General features: G+C 42.0%; 1 protein-coding gene across 11 annotated transcripts in view; it reads right to left on the bottom strand.

The window, feature by feature from the left end:
- The window catches only part of tns1b (tensin 1b), a 134,043-nt gene that overhangs the window by 10,306 nt on the left and 102,005 nt on the right, over positions 1-21,732 (bottom strand). For 8 of the 11 annotated variants that reach the window (XM_028393952.1, XM_028393956.1, XM_028393957.1 and 5 more), the window contains 9 exons: positions 21,623-21,706; positions 21,131-21,243; positions 20,985-21,045; positions 19,157-19,232; positions 16,946-17,075; positions 16,310-16,375; positions 15,970-16,092; positions 2,355-3,830; positions 1,334-1,414 (listed from right to left, as the gene is read on the bottom strand). In XM_028393952.1, the coding sequence (XP_028249753.1) occupies positions 1,334-1,414; positions 2,355-3,830; positions 15,970-16,092; positions 16,310-16,375; positions 16,946-17,075; positions 19,157-19,232; positions 20,985-21,045; positions 21,131-21,243; positions 21,623-21,706 (2,210 nt within the window). The remainder of the gene's footprint in view (positions 1-1,333; positions 1,415-2,354; positions 3,831-15,969; positions 16,093-16,309; positions 16,376-16,945; positions 17,076-19,156; positions 19,233-20,984; positions 21,046-21,130; positions 21,244-21,622; positions 21,707-21,732) is intronic. The other 3 variants (XM_028393953.1, XM_028393962.1, XM_028393958.1) reach the window with 2 other exon arrangements.

The raw sequence follows: 21,732 nt of genomic DNA, 5'->3' as shown, positions 1-21,732 counted from the left end.
GATTTAACCTTTATATAAGAACTTTTTTTTTAAATGATAGAAGGGATCGACAATACACGTGCCAGTCATGCCATCTCCTGCAGAGCTTGATTTATCTGTAGCCTCACATAGCTTAGCCATAAAGTCTTGGTTCTGACAGCTCTGGAAAGCATGCAGTCTACACCCCCGACCCCAAAACAGAAACACACCCACCATCACACCGGGCCTGAAAACTGAGAACCAGATGTACCCACGGTGCACCGCTCTACAGCAGAGAGAGCTCTGTCAAACATTGTGCTGTTGCCCTAGCAACGGCTAATGGTTTCCAGCTGGGGATGGTTGGTAATCCCTCAGACTGACTTTTTTTTTCTGTCCTCTCCCATTTCTTTGCTATTTAAAATCCAGTTATCATGAGGATGAAGCACGGCGCAGACTCCAAAAACATAAACTTGATAGGGGATCCTGTGGGTTTTTTTTTTTCTCAGAGGGAGAGAAACCCCACTTTCCACATGAACACCTGTGACTGAGAGAGGTCATTTAAGGTAAGATCGAGGAGAATGGATTCCTGGCAGCACATAGAATTTAATTGTCTATAATTAGCTGTTTGTGTACCCTACTTGTAGTATGTAAATGTCATGATTACTGCAAATACGTGTTCATTAGAACTTCATTCTTGACATTTAACTCTGACTTAGTGTTGCATCACTGTCTGGCCAGTCCAGTCCATTACAGAGAACAATCCTGTCTGCTTTGTGGTCGCCGGCTCTCGGTGGACACATACGGCTTTAGTGATGTTTCCAACTAGGACTGTGGTCTCTCTTTTACATTTGGTGTCCTTTGTCTGGCTTTGTAAATCTTCAACATAGTGGGAGAAGGAAAAAAAGCAGCCTTGAATGAGGCCAGTGTATCCTGGCCTCAGTATTGTTCCCCAAGTTTGGCAAAAACGGATCTTGTGACATGCACTCTCCTGGCAGGGGACAGAGGCCCCTTTGTGCTTCCCCCTGTCTCGTTCTTGTGAAACTTTAACATTATCCAATTGAGTGTTTTTTCCCCCCCTTCGCCATATTTGGGGTAATTCCCTAACCTTGAGGAGGAACAAACAGAAATGAAGGTGAGTATGAACAAACAGGAATCAGTGGTTAGTTTGTTGATCTCATACACACAAAGAGAGTAAAACAAAATGAGCAGCAGCTGCAGACGGGGCAGTAACTATTAAACTAAAAGAGAAATAATAAACTGCAAACAAAAGCCCACTGCACTCAAAACAGACATGAACTGAAGAAACACTTGGAAAAAAAAGGACCCCTCCTTTTTTTTCTTAGTGTGTTTCTTCAGACAGGATGGGAGAACCAACCCGACAGGGAGTGAGAGCGGCGATGCTCAGACTGAGAAGAGGTCATGCTGGGGATGACACTTTGGGCACGAGCCGAGTACTCTGGGTAAACAGAGGAATGATGAAAGAAAGAAGGATGAGGACAAAAGCAGAAATGAAAAAGCAGATGGAGGATGAGGTCTGATAACAAGACAAGGTAACAGAAAATTTACATTCAGAGAAAAAGAACAGTTCTGTCATCAAAGAAGTCATGAAAATGCGAATTAAATTGAGACATGGGCCCCAATTTATCTCAATGATACACCAAGACTAGCCTTCACTGCTGTTTAAGAGATGAGTCGCTCTACATTTAAACGGCACTAAAATGAACTGAAGCATATTGTTGATTCTTGAAAAGCTCTCTCTGACAATTCTTATCTGAGGGCTCAGCTATCACACTGCTTCATGTTGACTTTGTTCCATTTCTTGCTGCTCTGCAGGATGTCTGACGAGCTTATCTTGGGATAGTTAACCTGCTGGACTGGACAGAACTCTTCCTGTTTGAGCTTGACTGATGAGGTGACTTTCAGGAAATGAGATAAGAGCAGAACAGTGTTTTCTGAGAGGTGTACATACAACATGCAGCTGATGGTATCGGCATATTTTCTTTTCCATTTGCTGCCACAAATGGCAAAAAGCTGTTTGAGTTGTGTTAAAGAAAAGGCACTTCTTGGGTGAAGCCAGATTCAGGGCCTCATGGTAGAGGTTTGGAAAGTTCTACAGAAATCCAAACATTTTTGCCGCAGCAGGCTGCAGCTTCATATGTGTTTTGTTTTCTCAAAGATGCCTACAGTTCACTGAGAAAGATAAAAGTCAACTATAAATCCAAAATTTCCACAAACTCTGTTCCAACTTTTCTCTTTGGATTAAGTTGGAATTGAAGCTTGGCAGAGTTTCATGGCTTCAAGCAGACTACAAAACTCTTTGAGGTCACGTATCTTTGAAGATTCAAGCTGCTGGATAAAAAATAATGATATAGTAATAAAATGGCATTAGATCTTACCAGCCACTCTTTGGGCCACCAGACCTTCAACATTGAAGACTTCATCAGGCTCGCCGTCTCGTGGTTGGGATGAAGCTGAGGCATCGCTGGTGCTTTTCTGTGGCTCAGAAACCTCTGCAGACTGGGCTGGCGTGGTTGGTGGGTAGGTGTTGATGGGCTTGGGCTGAATGTGGTCGCTTCTGGTGGCTAAGGCTTGTAAGGAAGCACAGGTTACAGGTGCAGGCTCTGGGGCAATGGTCTTTCCTGGTGACACCTGAGATGGTGGCGTGTGGCTGGCCAGGCTGGGCACAGGGCCAGAAAAGTTGGTGTGAATGGTGGCATCAGCCTGATAGGAGGGTCTGGTTTGACTCTGAGAGAAGGACGGCTGGGTGGTCACTACAGTGTTTTCCCGCAGTGGAGCACTTTGGGATTTGGGTGGCAGCGAACGGCCTGGTTCCAGATCCAACATAAGGAGATTAAGGGTTTCAATAGATTGCTCAATCTCTTGCTGGGAGGCGCTGTGGCGATGGGGGAATTGTGGCAGGCTGTGGTGGCTGGGCATGGCTGCTACAGAAGGAGGTGGACTGAAAGTAAGTCCTTCAGTTACTGGCTCCTCAGGTACACCAAACCGCTGCCAAACATTGAGACCACGCTGGACGGCATCCCTGCTACTTGTGGTACGGGTTGGAGCTTTGGGCATAGAGTTTGGCTCTGAACCAAATGACTGAGATCGGTAGAGATTGCCATTCTGCACAGCTGTGTAATTGCCAGAGGACGGGGTAGAATCACTTTGGGTCAAAATGATGGGTTTGTCAGATATACCGACCTGTGACAGGATGGTTTCCAGAGGCTTTTCTGGCACGCTGCGCTCCAGATATGGCACATGGTCTTGGCCATTAATAAGGGACTCAGACTGGTAGTAGAGATCGGCTGGCGTAGCTCGTCCATCTGTGGAGGAGAACGTTCCAAGGCTGTCCACACTGTTGCCCTCTTGGCTGGTAGGCAGCTCATCATCTAAAATGTCCGTTTCACGATCAATGCTACCGTGCCCATTAACATGGACCTGGGCCGGCACCAGGTGCAGCATTCCTCCAGCTGCTGATGTCGGGCTGGACAGGTAGGCCTGTCGGTGCATGGGCCCCTCCAACCCACTCAGTAGCTGCTCCAGCTCTTTCTTCTCTTGGGGACTGATAGGCTGTTGGACTGGTGCGGTTTGGTGATGCACTGAAGGTAACTCCTCATTCACTGGAATGTGTGTCTGGCTTACTGTGGAGGTTTGAGGGGCTGCTGTGGCTTCATCAGTTCGGTCAGTTTTGATGGAGGCAGTAGAGTTTCCCGAGTCGCTGCTCACTGATAAGGCATGATCAACTGCAGGTAGAGCATGTTCAACAGCAGTGGGTGGAAGGCCGTTTGCTGTAACTGTCCCGTCAATGGACTCCTTTTTGCGAACTTTTGCATAGAGGCTGCCGTCCAGGGGCCCTTGGGTATGGATGACTTCTAAAACGAAAAAAAAGTATGAGAAAGTCTCATTAGAATCAGATTAAGCTAAACAGGACAATCAACAATGTCTCAGTTTTCCACAACCCTTCAATTTTCAATTGCCCAAGTATTTTTAGAGCCACAGTTACTTGGCCTTTACCGACATAAGTGTGTAATCTTCTAAATATAAGCACATGGGACTCATCAAGACATTAAAAGTGTGAGGAACTATCCCAGAGAAGTATGGGTATCAGGAGGTTGTGCGGGCATAGCCAAAGCAGCTGCAGTTAAATTAAACACTGGCTCATATCCACCTATTCTACCAGCTTCAGGAAATGAGCAGGGTCTGTGGCATGCGCTGTGGAAAAAACGATGAAATCACAGGAGCCTGTCTTGCACTTTCTTAAGCCAACTGCAATAATCCGAGTCACCCGAGAAAAACTGGCATATCAGGAGATGAATCAGTATTCAGTTTTATTTGTGAGTGATCCCCCTAGCTGTGAATAGAATCAGCTGATAAAAAAACGAAAACAAAACAAATGCACACTACGGACGTAATCTGTGAAGTTGTGGAATGCTGCAGAGCACAAATGCACATATACTGTAAAGCCACACACAGCTGCAGCTTGTGAAGAGGAAGTAGGGTGCCCCAATCAGAAGAATTTAGTCATCACTGGAAAATCTGCCTCACGGAATAAGGAAGGCCTGGAGGCTTTTCCTGGCCTACGAAACCCAAAGCAAAACAAAAGGCACTCTGAGAAAACTCACATGGACACACACAAGCTTACATGCGCTCTCGCCTTCCCCGCAGTGCCTTCCAGATTTATCACTATTTTCATGTGATTTAATAAGAGTTTGTGAGGTTAGACATACATCAGGAGAGTAAAGAGAAAACAATACCTTGTCAGACAATTCCTCTTTCCCTGTCCATTAAAGTTCCCAGGGAAACCTCACAACCCATGATGAGGAATGTCCCGATAACCAAATCTGATTCTACAGCTGGGAAAAGGAGCTGCACAAAGAAGCTGTCTGTGCCTCTGTAACTTATAGATATCTCCATCTCAGCTTCAGTGAATATGGGGCTCTGTAATAGAGCTGGTGGGCGTGCACAGGCCGGGTACTGCAAGGTCTCCTTGGACGGGCCCAAGGCAATTTGCCAAGGGAACGACAAACTGTAGTGGCTGCGCAGCTGGAAACAAGTCTAGTGGCTTTTGGTCACCAAAAATCACAGTACGTTTTCTACTACTAATCTGTTACTAGTGAGTTTACTTTAGGTGCATTGACGAGCGACATGCATGGAAAAACACTGATTGGATAAGGGCCCGTTGGATTTTTGGTAGAGGGGTCGATTCTCCTCTGAAGTCAGTGTTGTTTTACCCCTTGGGTGGTAAGATAGGACGATCCAAATCAAGTCATCATTACATATTTTTATAGCTCGTGAAACTGCTAAGGTATCAAGTGAGTATCAAGCTGTGCATGCATTCCCCTTGACATAAGTGCACACACACACACAGTTTTAATGTACCACTCCTGGCGATAAACATAGAAATAAGTCGTGAAATAAGAGCCGTCCTCACTTTCTCCATTTCAGTACCTTTATAATCACCTGCCCTGTGGCCAAATGTGACTCCCACATTTAGGATGATCAGCCCATCTGGTGTGGCATCTTCACAAAACAACAACTACTCAACAAGCAACTGTGCAAACTGCAAAACAAGCCTAGTCAAAGGAAATGCCAGAAACACCTCCACAGGAGGAGGTTCCCCTACCTGTGTAAGCAGTGGATAGTCCCAAACTAAGCTGGGAAAAGCCCTGTGGAGGAGCCCCTGGGGTGGGACATGAAGGATTACAGCAGGAGTTGGGGGAGTTGGTTTTGGCTACTGTTCCTCCTCCTCCTCCTCCTCCTCCTCCCTGTGCTGAAGAGTCCACTGTCTGGCCAGAGAGCTGCTGCTGCTGCTGGCTGATCCGTGACTTGCTCTAGTCTATAGGCTGGCACCGCTGTGTGTGCTTATGTGGGAGGTCTATCACAACAGCCTGTTTGATGGTGTATGTGAGAGGTGGGGGGGAAAGAGGCCACTGAATTCCACAGTGTAGACTTTGATAGAATGACATCAGCCCCATTAGGTCAGACACAAACACACACACTTAGTAGATGAGCAGCTTGTTATGAGGCATGAGTGTTACTAAAATAGAACTGTTTTAATCATGATGACACTTGATCACACTTATTCGTGCTATAAACTGAATGCATCCCCAGCATCCAGTCATAACAGAACCCTTTCTCCACACACATACCCATCTTTCAGTCCACTGGTGTCGAAAACACTCATGTAATGGAAAGACCTACTTCGTCCAACAACAGTCATTTAACAACCTAAGGAGAAAACTCCACCCTGCTGCAGGCAGATGGAGAAAACAGAAAGAAAACACTGCTGATCTGAGCTGTGTAAAGAAAGTAAAGAGCTTGTTGCCCTCTTTGCAAGTACTAAAATTCATGTGCAACAAACAAAACAACTTATTTTCTGAAAGCTTTCAGTGTGTGGAGCAGTTCATATCACCTAACCATCTGTACACATTAGCATGCAGGACACTCACTTCACTATTCACCACGATCCAGGACAACCACATGCGTCATTCCGACAGATAATAAAACACGTGACTTCAGCCAGCTTTTCAACTCACATGCTTATTTTAAAGATACTCAGTCTAAATCTCTATTTTTCCCCCACATCCTTCCCTTTGGCCTCTCGCACAGTGATGCCGATGACTTTAATGACTGCAAAGATTCCAGCAGTGCCACACTCGCATGAAATAAAAGCCCAGCTTAGTCAGCCATCTTTAACAAGCTCATGTCTTCACTTTGGGGGGGGGGGGCGATGTGACTGATTGGCAGTATCCCCATTTGTACTAGAGGAAATCTAATCTGTAACTTTACACCTTTTTTTTTATTTTAGTCGGACTATTTATGTTGTGACTGCTTCTGTGTGTGGTGTTATGTCTGCTGCTGTTTTCATCTTGTTGAAATGAACCCACATAAGCCTCTACAAATAACCTTTTGAAGGTGTTCCTTCATTTGATAAGAAAACGCATGTGTGATATTCTACACTGTGAGTGTGTGAGAGTGTTTTTACATACTCCCTAGGAGGTAAATACTTGCTCCGTGATCCCAAGCACATTAGTCACAGGAGAATGTGTGCGATCTCAACCTCATAGCCTGAACTAATTATACAACAGCAGGAGAGAGTGGACCATGTGCAACCCGCCTGGAATGACCAATTGATTACGTCGCTACATCGTTCTTCAAAGAAACCCTTCACACAGAAAGGTTTAGGAAGAAGGCAGATAAACACAAAGTCTTCTGACATGCACTACAGGCATGTCTAGAAGGCTAAGTGTCGCAGTTAGAAAGTCCTGTCAGATATTTAGAGGTTCTGTGGGCCAGATGGTGCAACGGCGTGACCCCTTCATCTCTGAACTTTGAGCTCTGACCCCTGTGGCAACAGATCACCCCCTAACATCGGAAATAGTTTCCCCTCAAGCTTAAAAGTACAAACACACACATGTGCGGTCTATGTTTGTGTATGTCTTCGAGCCACAAGCATGGCATTAATAAAAAGCAAAGAAGAAACACTTTGAGAGTGTCCCCTCATAATGCAGCAATGCAAACACTTTTAAGAAGCCCAGGAGAATAAAGCGCAGATAATAATAAAGAGTAGCTGTAATGTGATTGTGTAACAGTATGTAAGTATATCCTGGTTCCGTATTTGGCGAAAGTTAATGGCTGAACTATTGATTTGGCAACAAAGCATGCCTTTACTGTACGTCAGGGCTCAAGGACACCTATTAAAGTAATAAGGTGTCCTTGTAAATGATCTGCGCAAGAGGCTATTACATGGTCTGAGCTGGATTCATTTGACTTGTGATGACTGACATATATAGTCACCAAATGACTTACCAAGCTGACCTGATAAATTAAGCATGTGTCACGCTCGTGGCTTGCTGACTGTGAGAAAGTTTGGCCAATTTAAGTACAGTTTAGCTGATGACAACAATAATAGCCACAAAATGCTTCGTCAAATGTAAGTACAGGAACTCGTTCTATCTTAATGAACACTCACCCTGCAGCGCATTAAATATACATCACAGATTGCTGTGAATCAATGTGTGTGAGTGCACACTCCCTGGGACTGGGAAATAAAGGACGAGGTAATGGAAGGTGGTTTGGAACAAGCAGAAAAAGGATATTGATTACAAGTTCAAACAGGCCAGCACTGCTGTGGTTACAGGTATTTATACTACAAAGATAACCAAGAAGTAGCATTAATTAATATGCATTTTAATTAGGCTAATATAGGTTTTCAAATGGCACTACAACATACTGCATAATGCTATGTCTACTGGTCAGATGTAGTATCTATATTTAGCACAAATACTACTAAAAACAAACACAAAAGTGTTGCCATCAACTACACACACCATGGGCTATAAATCAGGCAGACAGTTCATCCATGCAGAGCATTATGTTTCACTCTGGATGAGGCTGTGCCTCAGGAAAAGTCATCAGCGGCCGTTAACAGCAGGGTTGCAAAGGGAAACTCCAGAGGGCCAAATGAGGGGAGCGTCTGATGAGCTGGCTGTAGCTATCTCATTCTGGAGGTGCAGAAAAGCTCTCATGGACTAACTGTCTTTGTAGTCTGGAAAGACTGCAAAACCACATCATTCTGCACAAGGCCGTTATACTTAACGCAGATCTTGCTATTGTCAGCTCTTGTTCTGATCAACATCTTGGTAAATACTTCAGACACAAACAGGTCTTGTTACCGACCATAACTTCCTAACATAAGGGTGGTATCAATATGAGTCTATTGTGGGTTAAACTGAAGAATCTGTTGAGTTCTTCAGGCAACAAATATTCTGATTATTGGATCTTTCCAGTGTCCCACTTGGCTGCTGCTACTGAGGAAGATGGAGTTCTCTGGCTTTTATCAGTTGGTGTTTCTGTAGCACAGGTCTGCCACTCATGACCAATGAACCAAGCAGTAATTCCACCACTAGCCACTTTTTTGCACCTGATTGCAAGGGCTAATTGATGACAGAGAAAAAGGCATTATACAGAGACTATTGTTTTCAATGGATGGAATGGTTCAAAAACAGGTCACTGTGGTTCATATCAAGGTTTTGGGCTCACAGGTTTTGGTGTTGCTGCAGCCATCGCATTGTCTGTTTGCTTTTCATTCACAATCCATGGCTACAGATTCATACTTTACCCCCTCATCTCTGCTCATCCCATTCCTATTCATGCCAGTATCCTGTCCTTTTTTTAGTGCAACGACAAGGGCACGATCTTTCATGGATTCCCTCCCACATTGGCTTTGTGTTAGTAGGAAGACATAAATAAACCTGAGGCTATGCTATCAGGGTCCAAATCTGGGTGGCAATTGTGCCATCATGAGCCCCGGAGGAGTCCTAAATTGATGATGGTTCTTTGATGATGATGTTACAGTCACTGGCAGTGTATTGGCTAACATTTTTTCCGCATGGTTTGATGTGAAGAGAAGAATACTGTTGTTATTGTGTTATTGTGACAAAGACCAAGAAACATGAGCGCATGAACAGACTTTGCAAGTAAGATGATAACAAGGGAGGAGAGGCTGCAGTATTCCCATAGGATCCAAAATGAAAGTGTTGATTTTAAGGCCGAACTGTCTTTTCTCCTAAAGTTCATCTCCTGTGCCTTTGAGCTCAGAATGGCTCTATTCAGTAATGTAAGTGACCCATGCAGAAGGATGTCCTGCACCACTAATAAATTAGATGCAATAGAGACATGCAACAGTTGGTCTACTCTATATCCTCTCTTTCTGAGTTGAGTAAACCAATGTAAACCGGACCTGTATTGAGAATCTAACAAATACAAGAGGATGAATTAAACTGAATTAAACAAAGAAAAACCTCATCTGCATGAAGAAAATGCTGTTAACTGTGATGAAGAGACTGCTGAGCATCCTCCTACTACAGTGCGATGACATCAATTATCAATAAAGGATGTATGAAAGATGGACTTGTGAGAGGAGCCTGTGAAAAGTGATCATGATTAATTTTGTCCTGGCTTCAATGTGGCACTTTTAGCCAGATCAGCTGTGCAAAGAAGGCAGGAGGAGAAAAAGAAGAAACAGTGGGAGAGTCTGGCCAACAGCTGGAGCAAAGCTGCATCCATAAAGAGGCAACAGACCACTTATTCATTCCCATGCATTATAGAAGGGACAGACCTAGCAGTCCCTCCTCCCCCTCCCTCTCTCTCTGAATAAGTTAAATATATTTTCATTTTTCTTGCAAGAACAAGGTCAATGCTGAAAATACATATAGATGTGTTAAGAAAGCTACATGCAAAAGTTCATATGCCCTTTTTGTTGCCTAGCTGAGGTCCCTGTCACAGTGCCCGACAGCCGGGGGCCAAATAGGGACACTCCAAAACACAAGGCACTTTATGTCCAATGCACTTTATCTTAGAAGGCCTTTATTTTTCTGTCTTGGCTGTTACGCAATCTGAGCAGTGCAAAGTTTGGAGTCAAAGCAGCCTAATCCGTCCAAAGCCTCAGACCAGACTGAGGGATTGATAGCATTGAAGCCTGTTGCCAACACAGAGGGCCAGACATTTCACCTCTGCATCTAGCCTGACAATGACTTTCAATGAGATGCCATTCTTATGGAAGAAGCTGGTTGTGTGGCATCTGGGAAAGGTTGTCGCAGTCACTGGAAAGTTCAAGAATGTTCAGGCCAGCTGATATCATTAGAGGCCTTTCAAATCAATCCATGAAGATACATGTGATATATAAGATATGACATTAAGATATTAACATATAAGATATGTTAAATGTCATTTCATCATCAACAACAACTACTTGGTGAGGAAGAGTTTCCTCACCAAATCAAGTGTAAATCAAGTGTAAATATTGAGTAAGTATTTAGTGTATTAATGTTGCAGAAGTTACAGTCATGTGATTTTTGACTTTCTCTGAAATTCAGGTGCTCCTGGATGTGACTGGAATTTGTAGTTCCATTCGCTTCTCTCTGATTTATCCACACAAGCATTCATTTAGAATTAGTAATGGGAATATTTCACTGTCTGTAGTAATTTACTGCTCACCTGGCCAATGCACCATTTGAATCTCAGTCATCCATACAGACCCAAACACAGTCTCAGCAGTGATATCATTCAGTTGCATCAACTTCTATCTCCACCAGGATTAGGTAACTGGCCCGCCTCTGTCTGTGGCTCACAAATACAGGCTTAAATTCAACCATTTAAAGCCCAGCTCTCTTTCTACAGGAATTTAGTGCATATGCCCAACAGGGTAGGCCTGGTCCACTCATAACTTCTGTAGGGACACAGGCAAAGTCAGGGAAATGCTTATTGGAACCTGGATAAACAGTAACTTTATGGTATCAGAGAATATGCTTACAGGGGGAAATCAAGGACACCTGACCTGTTCCTTGTTTCTAGAATGTGTTACAGTATCTGAAGACTTTGCACACTGAGGCCTGATATTTGTTTTTTGGAGGCATGGTCATTACAGAGTTCCCATAATGAAGTACTTGCTGAGCTCTGGTAATATTACTACAATAAAACTGACCGCTGACGAACCAGGAAGTAAGATTTCATTTTAATAACCATGCCACAAAACACAGCAACTAACTTGCTAAGCACAGTGATGATGGACTTATCTGCAAGTTGTAATTTTTATTTAAAGTATTTTCACTGAAGGACAGATATATGTCACCATATGTACCTGCAATGCACCTCAACTTTCTATCAGTGTTGGATAAAAACATTAGTAAAACATTAAACCTCCAAACATTACTAACTCTAACTAACTGTAATTTTTGAGAGTGTGGTTAAAACACTAAGGAACATTAACAACTGAAACCCTATGTGGCCAGGTCCGATAATAAACAACTTGATGTCAATAAATAATTTCCAGAAGCAGATCTTTGGTACTGAGTATGCTACTCACATGTTTTTAAGGACGTCAGATGCTGAATTTGTCACAACTTTTCTCTCCTGCGTTATATTAGAAGAAAACTGGACATCTATCTTCAACAGCTATCAAAGCCTTGGGAAAAAAGTGACCTCAGCTGCATCCTGCCGAAGGGAAATCGAAGAAACGTTGTACGCAAATTCACCATGTAAATCTTGGAAACTGTCTTTGCTGGGCTGCAGCGTGCACAGACCCACACTGACATTCTCTGTCACTCCCCCTCCTGTGAATGTGTGCACAAAAGAGCTTCACAGTCGAGTGGAGGAGTCTGCCTTTAACTCCTCAGAGGACAGAGAGAGAGAGAGAGAGGGAAGTGTGAAAAGGTCTTTTAAAAGTAGAAGAGAGAGAAAGTGAAGTGTCCGTTTGAGACAGAAAAGGCCAAAGGCTGCACCAAATGACCAAATATGTTAAAAATCTTATTAGAATATAGTGAAAAAATACTTTTTTGAAAGTCTTTTTCCAGATTACGTTATACTGTTTATATAACTTTGGATACATAACAAACAGTCTCAGTTAACCTGATACAGTTAATCAGAATCAGAGAACTCCAAACAGCAAATGTTGGGCAACAATGAAGCTTTTTGTTGAGGATTGATTACATTTTTATATTTTTTCCTCTCTCTCTCTTGTGAAATCAGTCTCTTCCTAATGTATCTCATGATTTATTTTGTTTTTATCTCTCCACTCTCCTTTCAGTTATTTAAAAAATGCTGTGGGGTTGGCCAACTGAGTCAATCACCAGGACTGAATAGTAAACAAACGCGCCTGTCACACCACAAAACGACTATCAATATCTCTACTGACAAAAATATGATCCACCCATCACTGTCTCTGCAGAGGCTGAGCGCTCAGAGTCTCCTGCACATCTGCTCCTGGTGTGTATCCCTGCTGTGTGACACAGCATTTCCTCTATGGCCATGTTCTGACCGGTCTCATGATTGTGACACCACAATACTCCTAAATCACTTTGAACACAAATTAAATAATCAGGCTGTGTACCCTGGGATTACAATCAGATGAGTGTGCAGCTGAGTTATATAATGCTTCCTCACAGCATTATCTAATATAAATATAGTTTTCAATTGGTGATTACAGCTCTGAGACAAATATGGAAACATAAATATGCTGAAATGTCAACAAACAACCTCTTGCTTTCATTAAAGTGATATTTTGCTGCGTTAAAAATGTGGTTCACTTTGCCCAAAAGGCCATAAAACCTCAAAACCCAGAATACACCTGCTATCTTCTTAGCTTGTTGCTACTAAAAACAGCCAGTTAGAGGAATTAAAGAGAGGTTAAACACTGTGACATCATCATTATTTCTCTCACACTATGCTTGTTGTAAGTTTGTATCCAGCATGGACTTGTCTATTTGTCACCAAAGGCATTCATTTGCAGTGATGCTGGCTGAAAATGTGGAATGTGTCGGTGTTTTGAACGTTGCTTTCTCTGATAATGCAGCAAGGTGTCGTAATGACAAAATCACTTTTAAACAAACTCAGAGCAGCTGTAGCTCTCGAAAGAATAAACAGAATAACAGACAACATTAATCCTTTGAACCAGCTCACAGATGACACTAAACCAATGTTGATCCCAGATAAACATGGGCCCAGCTGTGATCATCATGGACTGCAAAACCAAAAAACAACTATTGTTTTTCTCAACACTTGTAAAGATATACATCCTGTCCTGTTTTCCCTCTCAGCTCTAAAAGCCACCCTGTCAGAGGAACTAATTGGCTTTTCAGCACTAACATGCGTGAAGCCAAATGACAGTGGAAAGACTTCACTTTAGTGGAAACTCTTTGGGTGAGTTCTTTTTTTCTGTCTCTTTAAAGGCTGAATGCAGCATGTCTCAGTCTGACTGGCTGGCGGAATAAAGGCACAGCATAAAAGCCTATTGAGGGACACGCTTGAAGTCTTATCGACTACTTCAAGTCTCAAGTAGCTAAAAGAGAGCTTCTGATTGTGGGAGGATTTTTGCATATGTTTTAATTAAAGTCAAGACTCATATTTGAACACCGGATCATCATCATCAGATGACCAAAGGCAAAAGGAGGCAGCCAACTTGGACCAGGCTGGACCCAGATAATTTACACAGATACATACTCACCTATGCTGAAACAGAATGAGAGGAGGCTTACACCTCTTCTATTTTAGCTGGGCCTATTTCAAGCTGCCACTGAGTGTGTGTGTGGTATACGCGTTATGGGCGGTGATAGACAGAAGCCAAGTCACCTCTGACCTTTGACTATCTGGGAGCCCAATAAAAACATGCATGGAGGGGGAAGGGGGATGGAATCAAGGACGTCAAATAGCCACAAGGTTCCTAAAAAAAGTTCCTGTGTTCTTCAACTGCAGACACTCGTCACTTTTAACACCACCAAAAATAATTGAACTTGCTAAAAGTCTGCAAATGTTACTTAATGAAAAATGATCGCTGTACTTAAGACATATGTAAACAAAGTAACTCTTTGTTTTTGGAACTGTTTGTGCATATTTTCTAATTCCTGGCTGTCTATTAGCTCATTGTTTCCAGTTATCTATATATTCTATCTACCTATGTACTTTGCTTAAGTACAATATATATTTAGCAGTATATGTACAGTACTTAAGTACAGTGTCTGCTGCATGCGAGTGAATCCCCATAGAGCTTTAACAAATGTACGAGCATAAGTGAATAACCCTCAATTTACCTCAATTTACCTTAAATTCTATAGGACAATACAGTAATTCTCTTAGTTTCAGGGTGCAGCAGTGCATGGGTAGCACGAGAATACTATACTGTGACCTATTGACCACTTTACTGTGGCAATAGTGTAGCTGTTTCACTTTTACTTGTGAACTGGTATTTTCAAACATCATCATATCATCATATCAAACTGATTGTAGTGTGTTTTCCTTTCTTGGCAAACTAATTACACAAAAACTACAAGTGTAGTGGCAGCCACATACAGATTAGTGCAAGAACTGCAAGCCAATCACTGTGCTGCATTAGTTATGACATTACTGTATGTGTATATTTACACAAAATTATTAACTGATAATGTCAATACCAATAATGTGCAATAACCCCTGTGGTATAGTGTATAATTAATGTTGGATCACACAGGAAAGACAACTGTAATAACTAATATATGAACTAATGATAATTCCACTGCCATGTATGGCATCAATATTAGCTATAAATGTTAACTTTTCTTCCCTATAGGACAAAATATTCAAGTAAACAAATCAGACCTTGCTAACAAGTATAGTCCTATTGCAGGAAAATCAGCTGCCTCCCTGCTACTGCTACGAACATAGCATTGCTTCCTTTTTTGGGTGGTGTGGAAAGCAGCACTTTGGTCACAGAGTCACCACCGCTCCCTCAAAAGCACAGCTCTGTCCATGCCTGTGGCTGACCCAAGAATGTCTCGCACCGTCCTCTGGAAAGCAATAGAGTCGGGTCCCATGGGCCCTTTAGCTTCTCTGTGGTGATAATTTCACCACAAATGAATTCAGTGGTGCTGGTGCCGCCCCACCCTTTCAAAATAAAGCTTGCATCTCGGGTGGTGTGAAAAAACTGTTACGCAGGTTGTTTCAATACATGGACGCAGCTAATGATAAAATTTCAACTGATTCACTAAGTAACCAAACAACACTGTATGATCTATAAATATAAGCATCCACATCTGCATACACAACACACTCTGCTTGAACTTGTGTGACCTCAGTGTGACCCCGTCATGTGGCAGCGTTAAAGAGATGAAAGTGTAAATAAAAAAAGTCTGAATCTGTGTACTGTGTCACAAAGAAGCACAAATACCGCCTTGTTGGAGAGGTCACCATGGTTACATGCTGTCTGTGTGTGCATCTGTGTGTGACTAAAATACTGTCCGACTTCCTGTCTGACACATAAAATGCATTTCCACAGTCACATGTAGAGAATATGTAACGTTGATGTATAGTGACCGCTCACCTTGAAGTTCACAAGGTTCCCTAAAAGCACAGTTTGTTCACTCATACTGATGAGTGTCAAAATTATTTCATGAAAATTGTAAGAAAGTGATTTTATATTAACCTCAGTAAAGAAGCCTAAAAGGCAGCTGGGCAAATATTCTCTAATGCTACTGTTCTCACCGTCTGTGGTGTCCTCACAGGTCTGATTGAAGTTTTCGTATGAGTCCCAGCGGATCAGGGGATCTTGTGTGTTGTAGTCCACCGAGACGCTGGGCCCGTTCTCCAGGTGATCCATACCTTGACCAGAAGTACAAAGAGACAGAGCAGAAAATGTGAATGTCTTTATATCTTACTACCAAAACCACCAAAAAAATCAGTTTTTTTCTGTTGGATTTCATAGAGAAAAAGGCTTAGAGTTTTATTTTTACTACTTAATGGTAGTGTGCTACACATGAGTGTGATGGTGAAATACAATGCATGGAAAATGGCCAGCCATAAGTCTCAACATATTGATCCTTACCATGGATTTTCTCTGGTCCAAAGGAGAAGATAAACTCAACTTTTCCATATTCTGGAAACCTGTCATCTGCACAAAGGAAAGAGACAGGACAGTGATTATTAATTCAATCTTGAATAATTTCTGAGTGTTTTCATATCACAGTATGAATATAGTGGAAGCTGTGTCTCAGTTCAGGGGTCTGCATCCTTTTCACTATAATTACTGGGTCACTGGACATTACCCTGGTTATCATGTGGCTACTTACCGTACTAAATATTGGAATAATTTTCGACTTCTTTAGTAAATTAGTTGTGCTCCCCCTGGTTAATGCCCAACAGTGTCAAGTGCAGCAGTCAGTTCTGCACAGCAGCAATGTGCTCTTTAGCACACCATGGAATGCTTTGATGGACCAGTCAGCATCAAGTATTGAACGATTCAACAACAACTGAAAACAAATCCCACAGTCACTGGTGCAGAAAGAATCTTGGAATATTCTGGCTACTGGAGGATCCACTAGTTGCTTCATTAGCAGGTCTTCCTCTGAAGGCTGGAGCCCAGAGAGGGACACAGCTCACAGTATGGCTGCAAATATTTCACAATAAAAGCCCTGATAAAAGATGAAGGGTCTCTGTCCACTTTTACCTCCAAATCTCTTACCTTTGAATGTTTCATCCAGCTCGTCTTTTCCAAAGACGATCCCCAGGTCGTGAACAGCGCATGTGTGAAACTGCACCCTGAATATCACGTCTCGACATGGGCTGCGGTAGCGTTTGTGGTAGCATTTGAGCTAGAAGGTGGAAAACAGCAGATTAGATCCCTCAAACAGGGCTGCTAAAAAGGCTGGATCTGGGGAGGACAAATGTCTTTTTGAAAATACATTGGTTGTATGTGTTTGTCTAGCCATATATAAGAACTGATTTTAGAGCTGATAAACACACAACATGATAACATGATATAAACATAGAGTGATATTTAGGAAACACAAGCCACTGACATGCAAGCTTGATTCCCAGCAGCTATGTTAAGTGCAACACTAAAACCACACACAGGAAAACCTGCTCTCTCCCTCCTGCTGTTTCCTGATGGGCAGCCTGGAACTTTTTTTTATTTTTTAACAAGAACCTCACATTTCCAGTTACTGCAGGAATATCGACCTAAACCCAAACAACATGCAGAAACTGTGGCTATAAAAAAAAAACCTACTCGTACAATAGCAGTGAGCGTTTCCAAACTTTCTATGGTTTCTTTTGACAAACTGCCACATACATTGCTGCCACATATGTACATAGAATTGACCATTGAAGAGAAAGGAAACTAAAAGCTGTGACTGTCTTTGTGTGGAGTTCAGACTAAAAAAGATTCCTAAATCTACACAAGCACAGAAAGGACTGAGGAAGTAAAATATCCTGTGGCTTTGCACAGCTTTTTGGGATATGGTAAACCTCCCACTGAGGAGTCCATTACATGAGGAAAACAATGCTGGAGAGCCAGCTTTCATTAGAAAAAAAAACAGAAGGAGGAAAACATTAACTGTAAGCTTACGTGTTGCCTTTAAAGCTGTAACACATTTTCATTTACACGCAGAGGCTTTAACCTGTTGTTCTGTCTTTAATGTGAATAGGTCATTTAACGTTGCCATTTGAAGAAGAAGATAAAGCTACAGCAAGCATAGCTTAGCATAAAGGCTGAAAACAACAGGGCAAATGGAGGCACGTGACTCACAAATTCAACTTTTAATTTTATGCAACTTAATATCCAACTTTAGTTTTTTAGTCTTGGTTCTGCAGTCACACATGATGCATTCAATGGTCATTGGAAAGGCCACCATTCCTGCTGGTTTAGTAGTCTCTGTTGGTGTAATATTAGTGATTTATAACAACATTCACAACTTTGAAATAACTTTGTGACCAATGAGAGACTAACCAATCAAAACCTGAAGAATTTTAAACATGTGTATAAAGATGTCTCTGTGCAATTATCTACCCATTCTACAATTAGTAATTTTATGGTCCATATAATCCAGAGCTCTCAGAACACATCCCATCACAAACTGTCTCTCACAGTTTGAGCATAAGTCCACACTTCTAATTTCCCCTGTTATCTGCATAATAACAAGCATCAACAAGCAGATGATGCATCCAGCAGAATCCATTAGTCTGTCTTAAATAAAGGATGAGCTTCCAAAACTGGAATGGCCCCGAGCGCAGAGTAAGTGCTCTCTTTTAAGTTCTCTATGCTGAAATTATGAGCCCTGGGGACTTCTCATTGATAACATTATGGCCCAAATGACAGCAGAAGCAGACACTGTGCTGATGTGTGCACTTCTTCCACAAGCAAAAATAAGGCTCTCACAGGTGTTACTTTTTTCTCCTGAATACAACAAAAATGCTACAAAACTTCCTTTTTAAATAAACATGTCATCCTATAATAGTGCCTTTTATATCCCCAAATCATGTAGGAAAGGAAGCACTCTGCCACTTTGACGTCATAGTTTCTAGCAACATATTGTGTGCTAATGAGGGTCTATAAACTGAGCTATAGGAGCTGGTCCAACTGTCTTTTACAGCCCCATTTCTTTTGTGAATGGTCACTATAAACTGCAACACACAAGCATACAGTACATACACACAGCGTCAGATTGGAAAAACCAACAGGATTCCTTCATTACATTTGAACAATAAAAAAGTCAGAGCATCCTCTCAACATCTCTGCAGCTGTTCTCACTGACATGCCAACTCTTGCTTTCCATTTGTTTATTAATAAACTTCATTCCATGTTAATGGCTTCACACTTTCATGTTCACACAGTGAAGTGTGGAGCTTCCAGTTGTACTGAGGTCTTAGGGCAGCATGACTCAGCTGTTCTTACCAGAATGTCTCCCTTCAGAAGGAGTCCAGGTTCGATGGTGATGCAGATGCTGGTCTGGCTGTCGCCCTGAACGTTACTGCAGAGAATTAAAAAAAAAAAACACTGCATGTTAGGAGACAATATAATTCTGCTGTGGAAATTAACCCAGGAAATCCAGCATTACGTATTTTCTTTTGATGTTGCTTGCCTGGATATAACCATGTGCACATGACCTACTAACAATCCCCTATTTGCTCCTGAGTGGCCATCTCAGAGCACCGCAGTGCAGCGTTGGGCTAATTTTGGGTATTAGTGTCTACATGATTGTCTAAGTGGGAGAGTAGGATCAAAGGGGTAGTGAGTGCTAATAGGGAGCATGTGAGAGAAAGAGGGGAGAAAATGTGATTTGGGGCCTTAATGGGTTGACAGCTTGGAAATGTATGTGCATGAACAGTTCACACTTGTTGTGTTTATAGTATAGTTCTTTGCAAATGAACAACGATTAGCATTCACAGAAATAATGTTGAGCAGATGTACAAAAACAGGAGTGGAAGTAATGACTGCAATGATGCCTGGAGTAAAAAAAAAACATACATTCAACTGTTGCTGTCAGATCTATGTAGCAGTTTATCCTAATTCAGTTCATTGCTTTGGTTTTCTGACCCTAATATTCCACTCTTAACAACTTAATGGCAGTGAGTATCTTCACAAACAACAAAATAACACAGCAGGCACCAGTTAGAGCACCAAAAATTAAGGTAGAGACCAAAACAGTGGAAAAATAAGTTTATTAAGTTATAATAAAATTATTATTAAATTATAGATATGTCATTCAGCTGCTTTGAGGATTAAGAAGTTGTATTGGTATAAAAAACTATTCCTGGACTGTTACATTATGCCAACTGCACTGACTTGCACCATTGCATCTTTTGCACTCTCATACCAGTCTCAATAAGCTGTTATAAGTTAAACCATTCCTGTTTATATTATGCCAACTGCACTGACCTGCACTATACATCTTTTGCACTCTTACTGCATTGTGCCTTCATTATGTGCCTTGTATTTTGTGTGTGCCTCATTGTAGGTACATTTTTTTACACTTTATATTTATCTTTAGTTTTTAGTTACATGTTATATGTTGCGGAGTGAAGAGTAACGCAATTTCGATTCTCTGTATGTTCAGCACATATAGCAGAGTTGACAATAAAGCTGACTTGACTTGAAAAAAAAAAAAAAATAGCGTCCATGGACAGTAGACTATTTAGGGTGTGTTACATCAAGATGCATTGTGAAATCAAACTAAAGCCAGGTGAAATGACCTTTTAATAAAAGAAAAGTTAAAAAAAAAACAAAAAATGTGAGTATTGCACTTTTCAGGTGTAAAACTAAACTATGGAAACTACATCTGAACTGTCACCCTTGTAAAACAATGTAAATGGGGGCCTCCCCTCTTCTCAAAACAACAGCAGAAGCCATAGAATCCATTGTTTCCTGTCTGGCCTGGGAACCAGCAGGGTCCTCTGGCAGGAAAACTCTCCAGGCGTCCACTCACATGCCTATGTGCCGGTTTCATTGGCTCTCCAGTCACAAAAAACACTATATGTGATTACGGGATCTAAAGTAGAGAAACAAGAGCCGGCAGCTGGGGAGGCTAGCTAAATACAATAATGTGAGCCAAGCTTGGAGTGTAAACTGGTGAGAGGGGTGATGTGCATGTATATCAGGGGGCAGGGGAGTTAGGGGAGAGGCTATAAAGGAAAGTCAGGGTTTTTATTATTGAGCCATTACGAGCTCGCTATCCCTGGAATCTTGTAAAAGTATTTGAGCATGAGTGTGTTTTAAGACTTACTAGATCCCAGATGTGTAGACGGGCTGCATAGCCTGGTAGATTTTCAGAAAAGGACGACAACCTAGAACACAATTTAAAAAAAACAAAAACAAATGAAGTGTGTAAAAATGTTTAGTGGTGAGTGGATATTTGTGTATGACACTCACCTCCCTTGGACTCAAAGTTGGGGATGCCGTGCATGATGACGTGATGAAGGAACAGGGGTTTGTTGTTAATCTTGATGTGTCCGGACAGCAGGCCGCTGAAGTACTCCACATATCTGAGTGTGCACAAAGAAACAGGAGAGGAGAGGAATAAAGGGCTGCTTCTCTTTGACCCCTTCTCTCAAATAACAAGTAAAGGGATGAGCATATTATCCTGCGTTGACAAAAACAAAGACACACAGGATTTGACTTTGACCTTGCAGAAGCTGAAATAAAGGTTTCATGGCTTTGTTTTTTTCTCTACATAAATTCAAAGTACAGGTTAACGCAGGGTCTGCTGAATATATAAACAGTTTGTTTGACTGCCCCCTAGAGGCCAAGAAATCAATTAAAGCAGCTTTAAAACGTTTCGGTTCATAAAACAGACAGCTTTCTGTGTGAGGGAGTTCACTGTGGGGTTAAACTAAAAACAAGGCTAAGAGAGGGAGGACTGACCTTTTCTGAGACGGCTGACCCACAGGAAGCACTTTGTCTTCGTAGAAACGCTTCATGGCAAACCTGTCCAAAGCCTGGTCAGCACTGCATTCCACAAAAACAGAGGTTCG

Source organism: Parambassis ranga, chromosome 21, assembly GCF_900634625.1.
Source record: "Parambassis ranga chromosome 21, fParRan2.1, whole genome shotgun sequence".
NCBI classification, from domain to species: domain Eukaryota; kingdom Metazoa; phylum Chordata; class Actinopteri; family Ambassidae; genus Parambassis; species Parambassis ranga.
The sequence above is the reverse complement of the archived record's forward strand: the minus strand, read 5'-3'. Positions and strand labels throughout refer to the sequence as shown.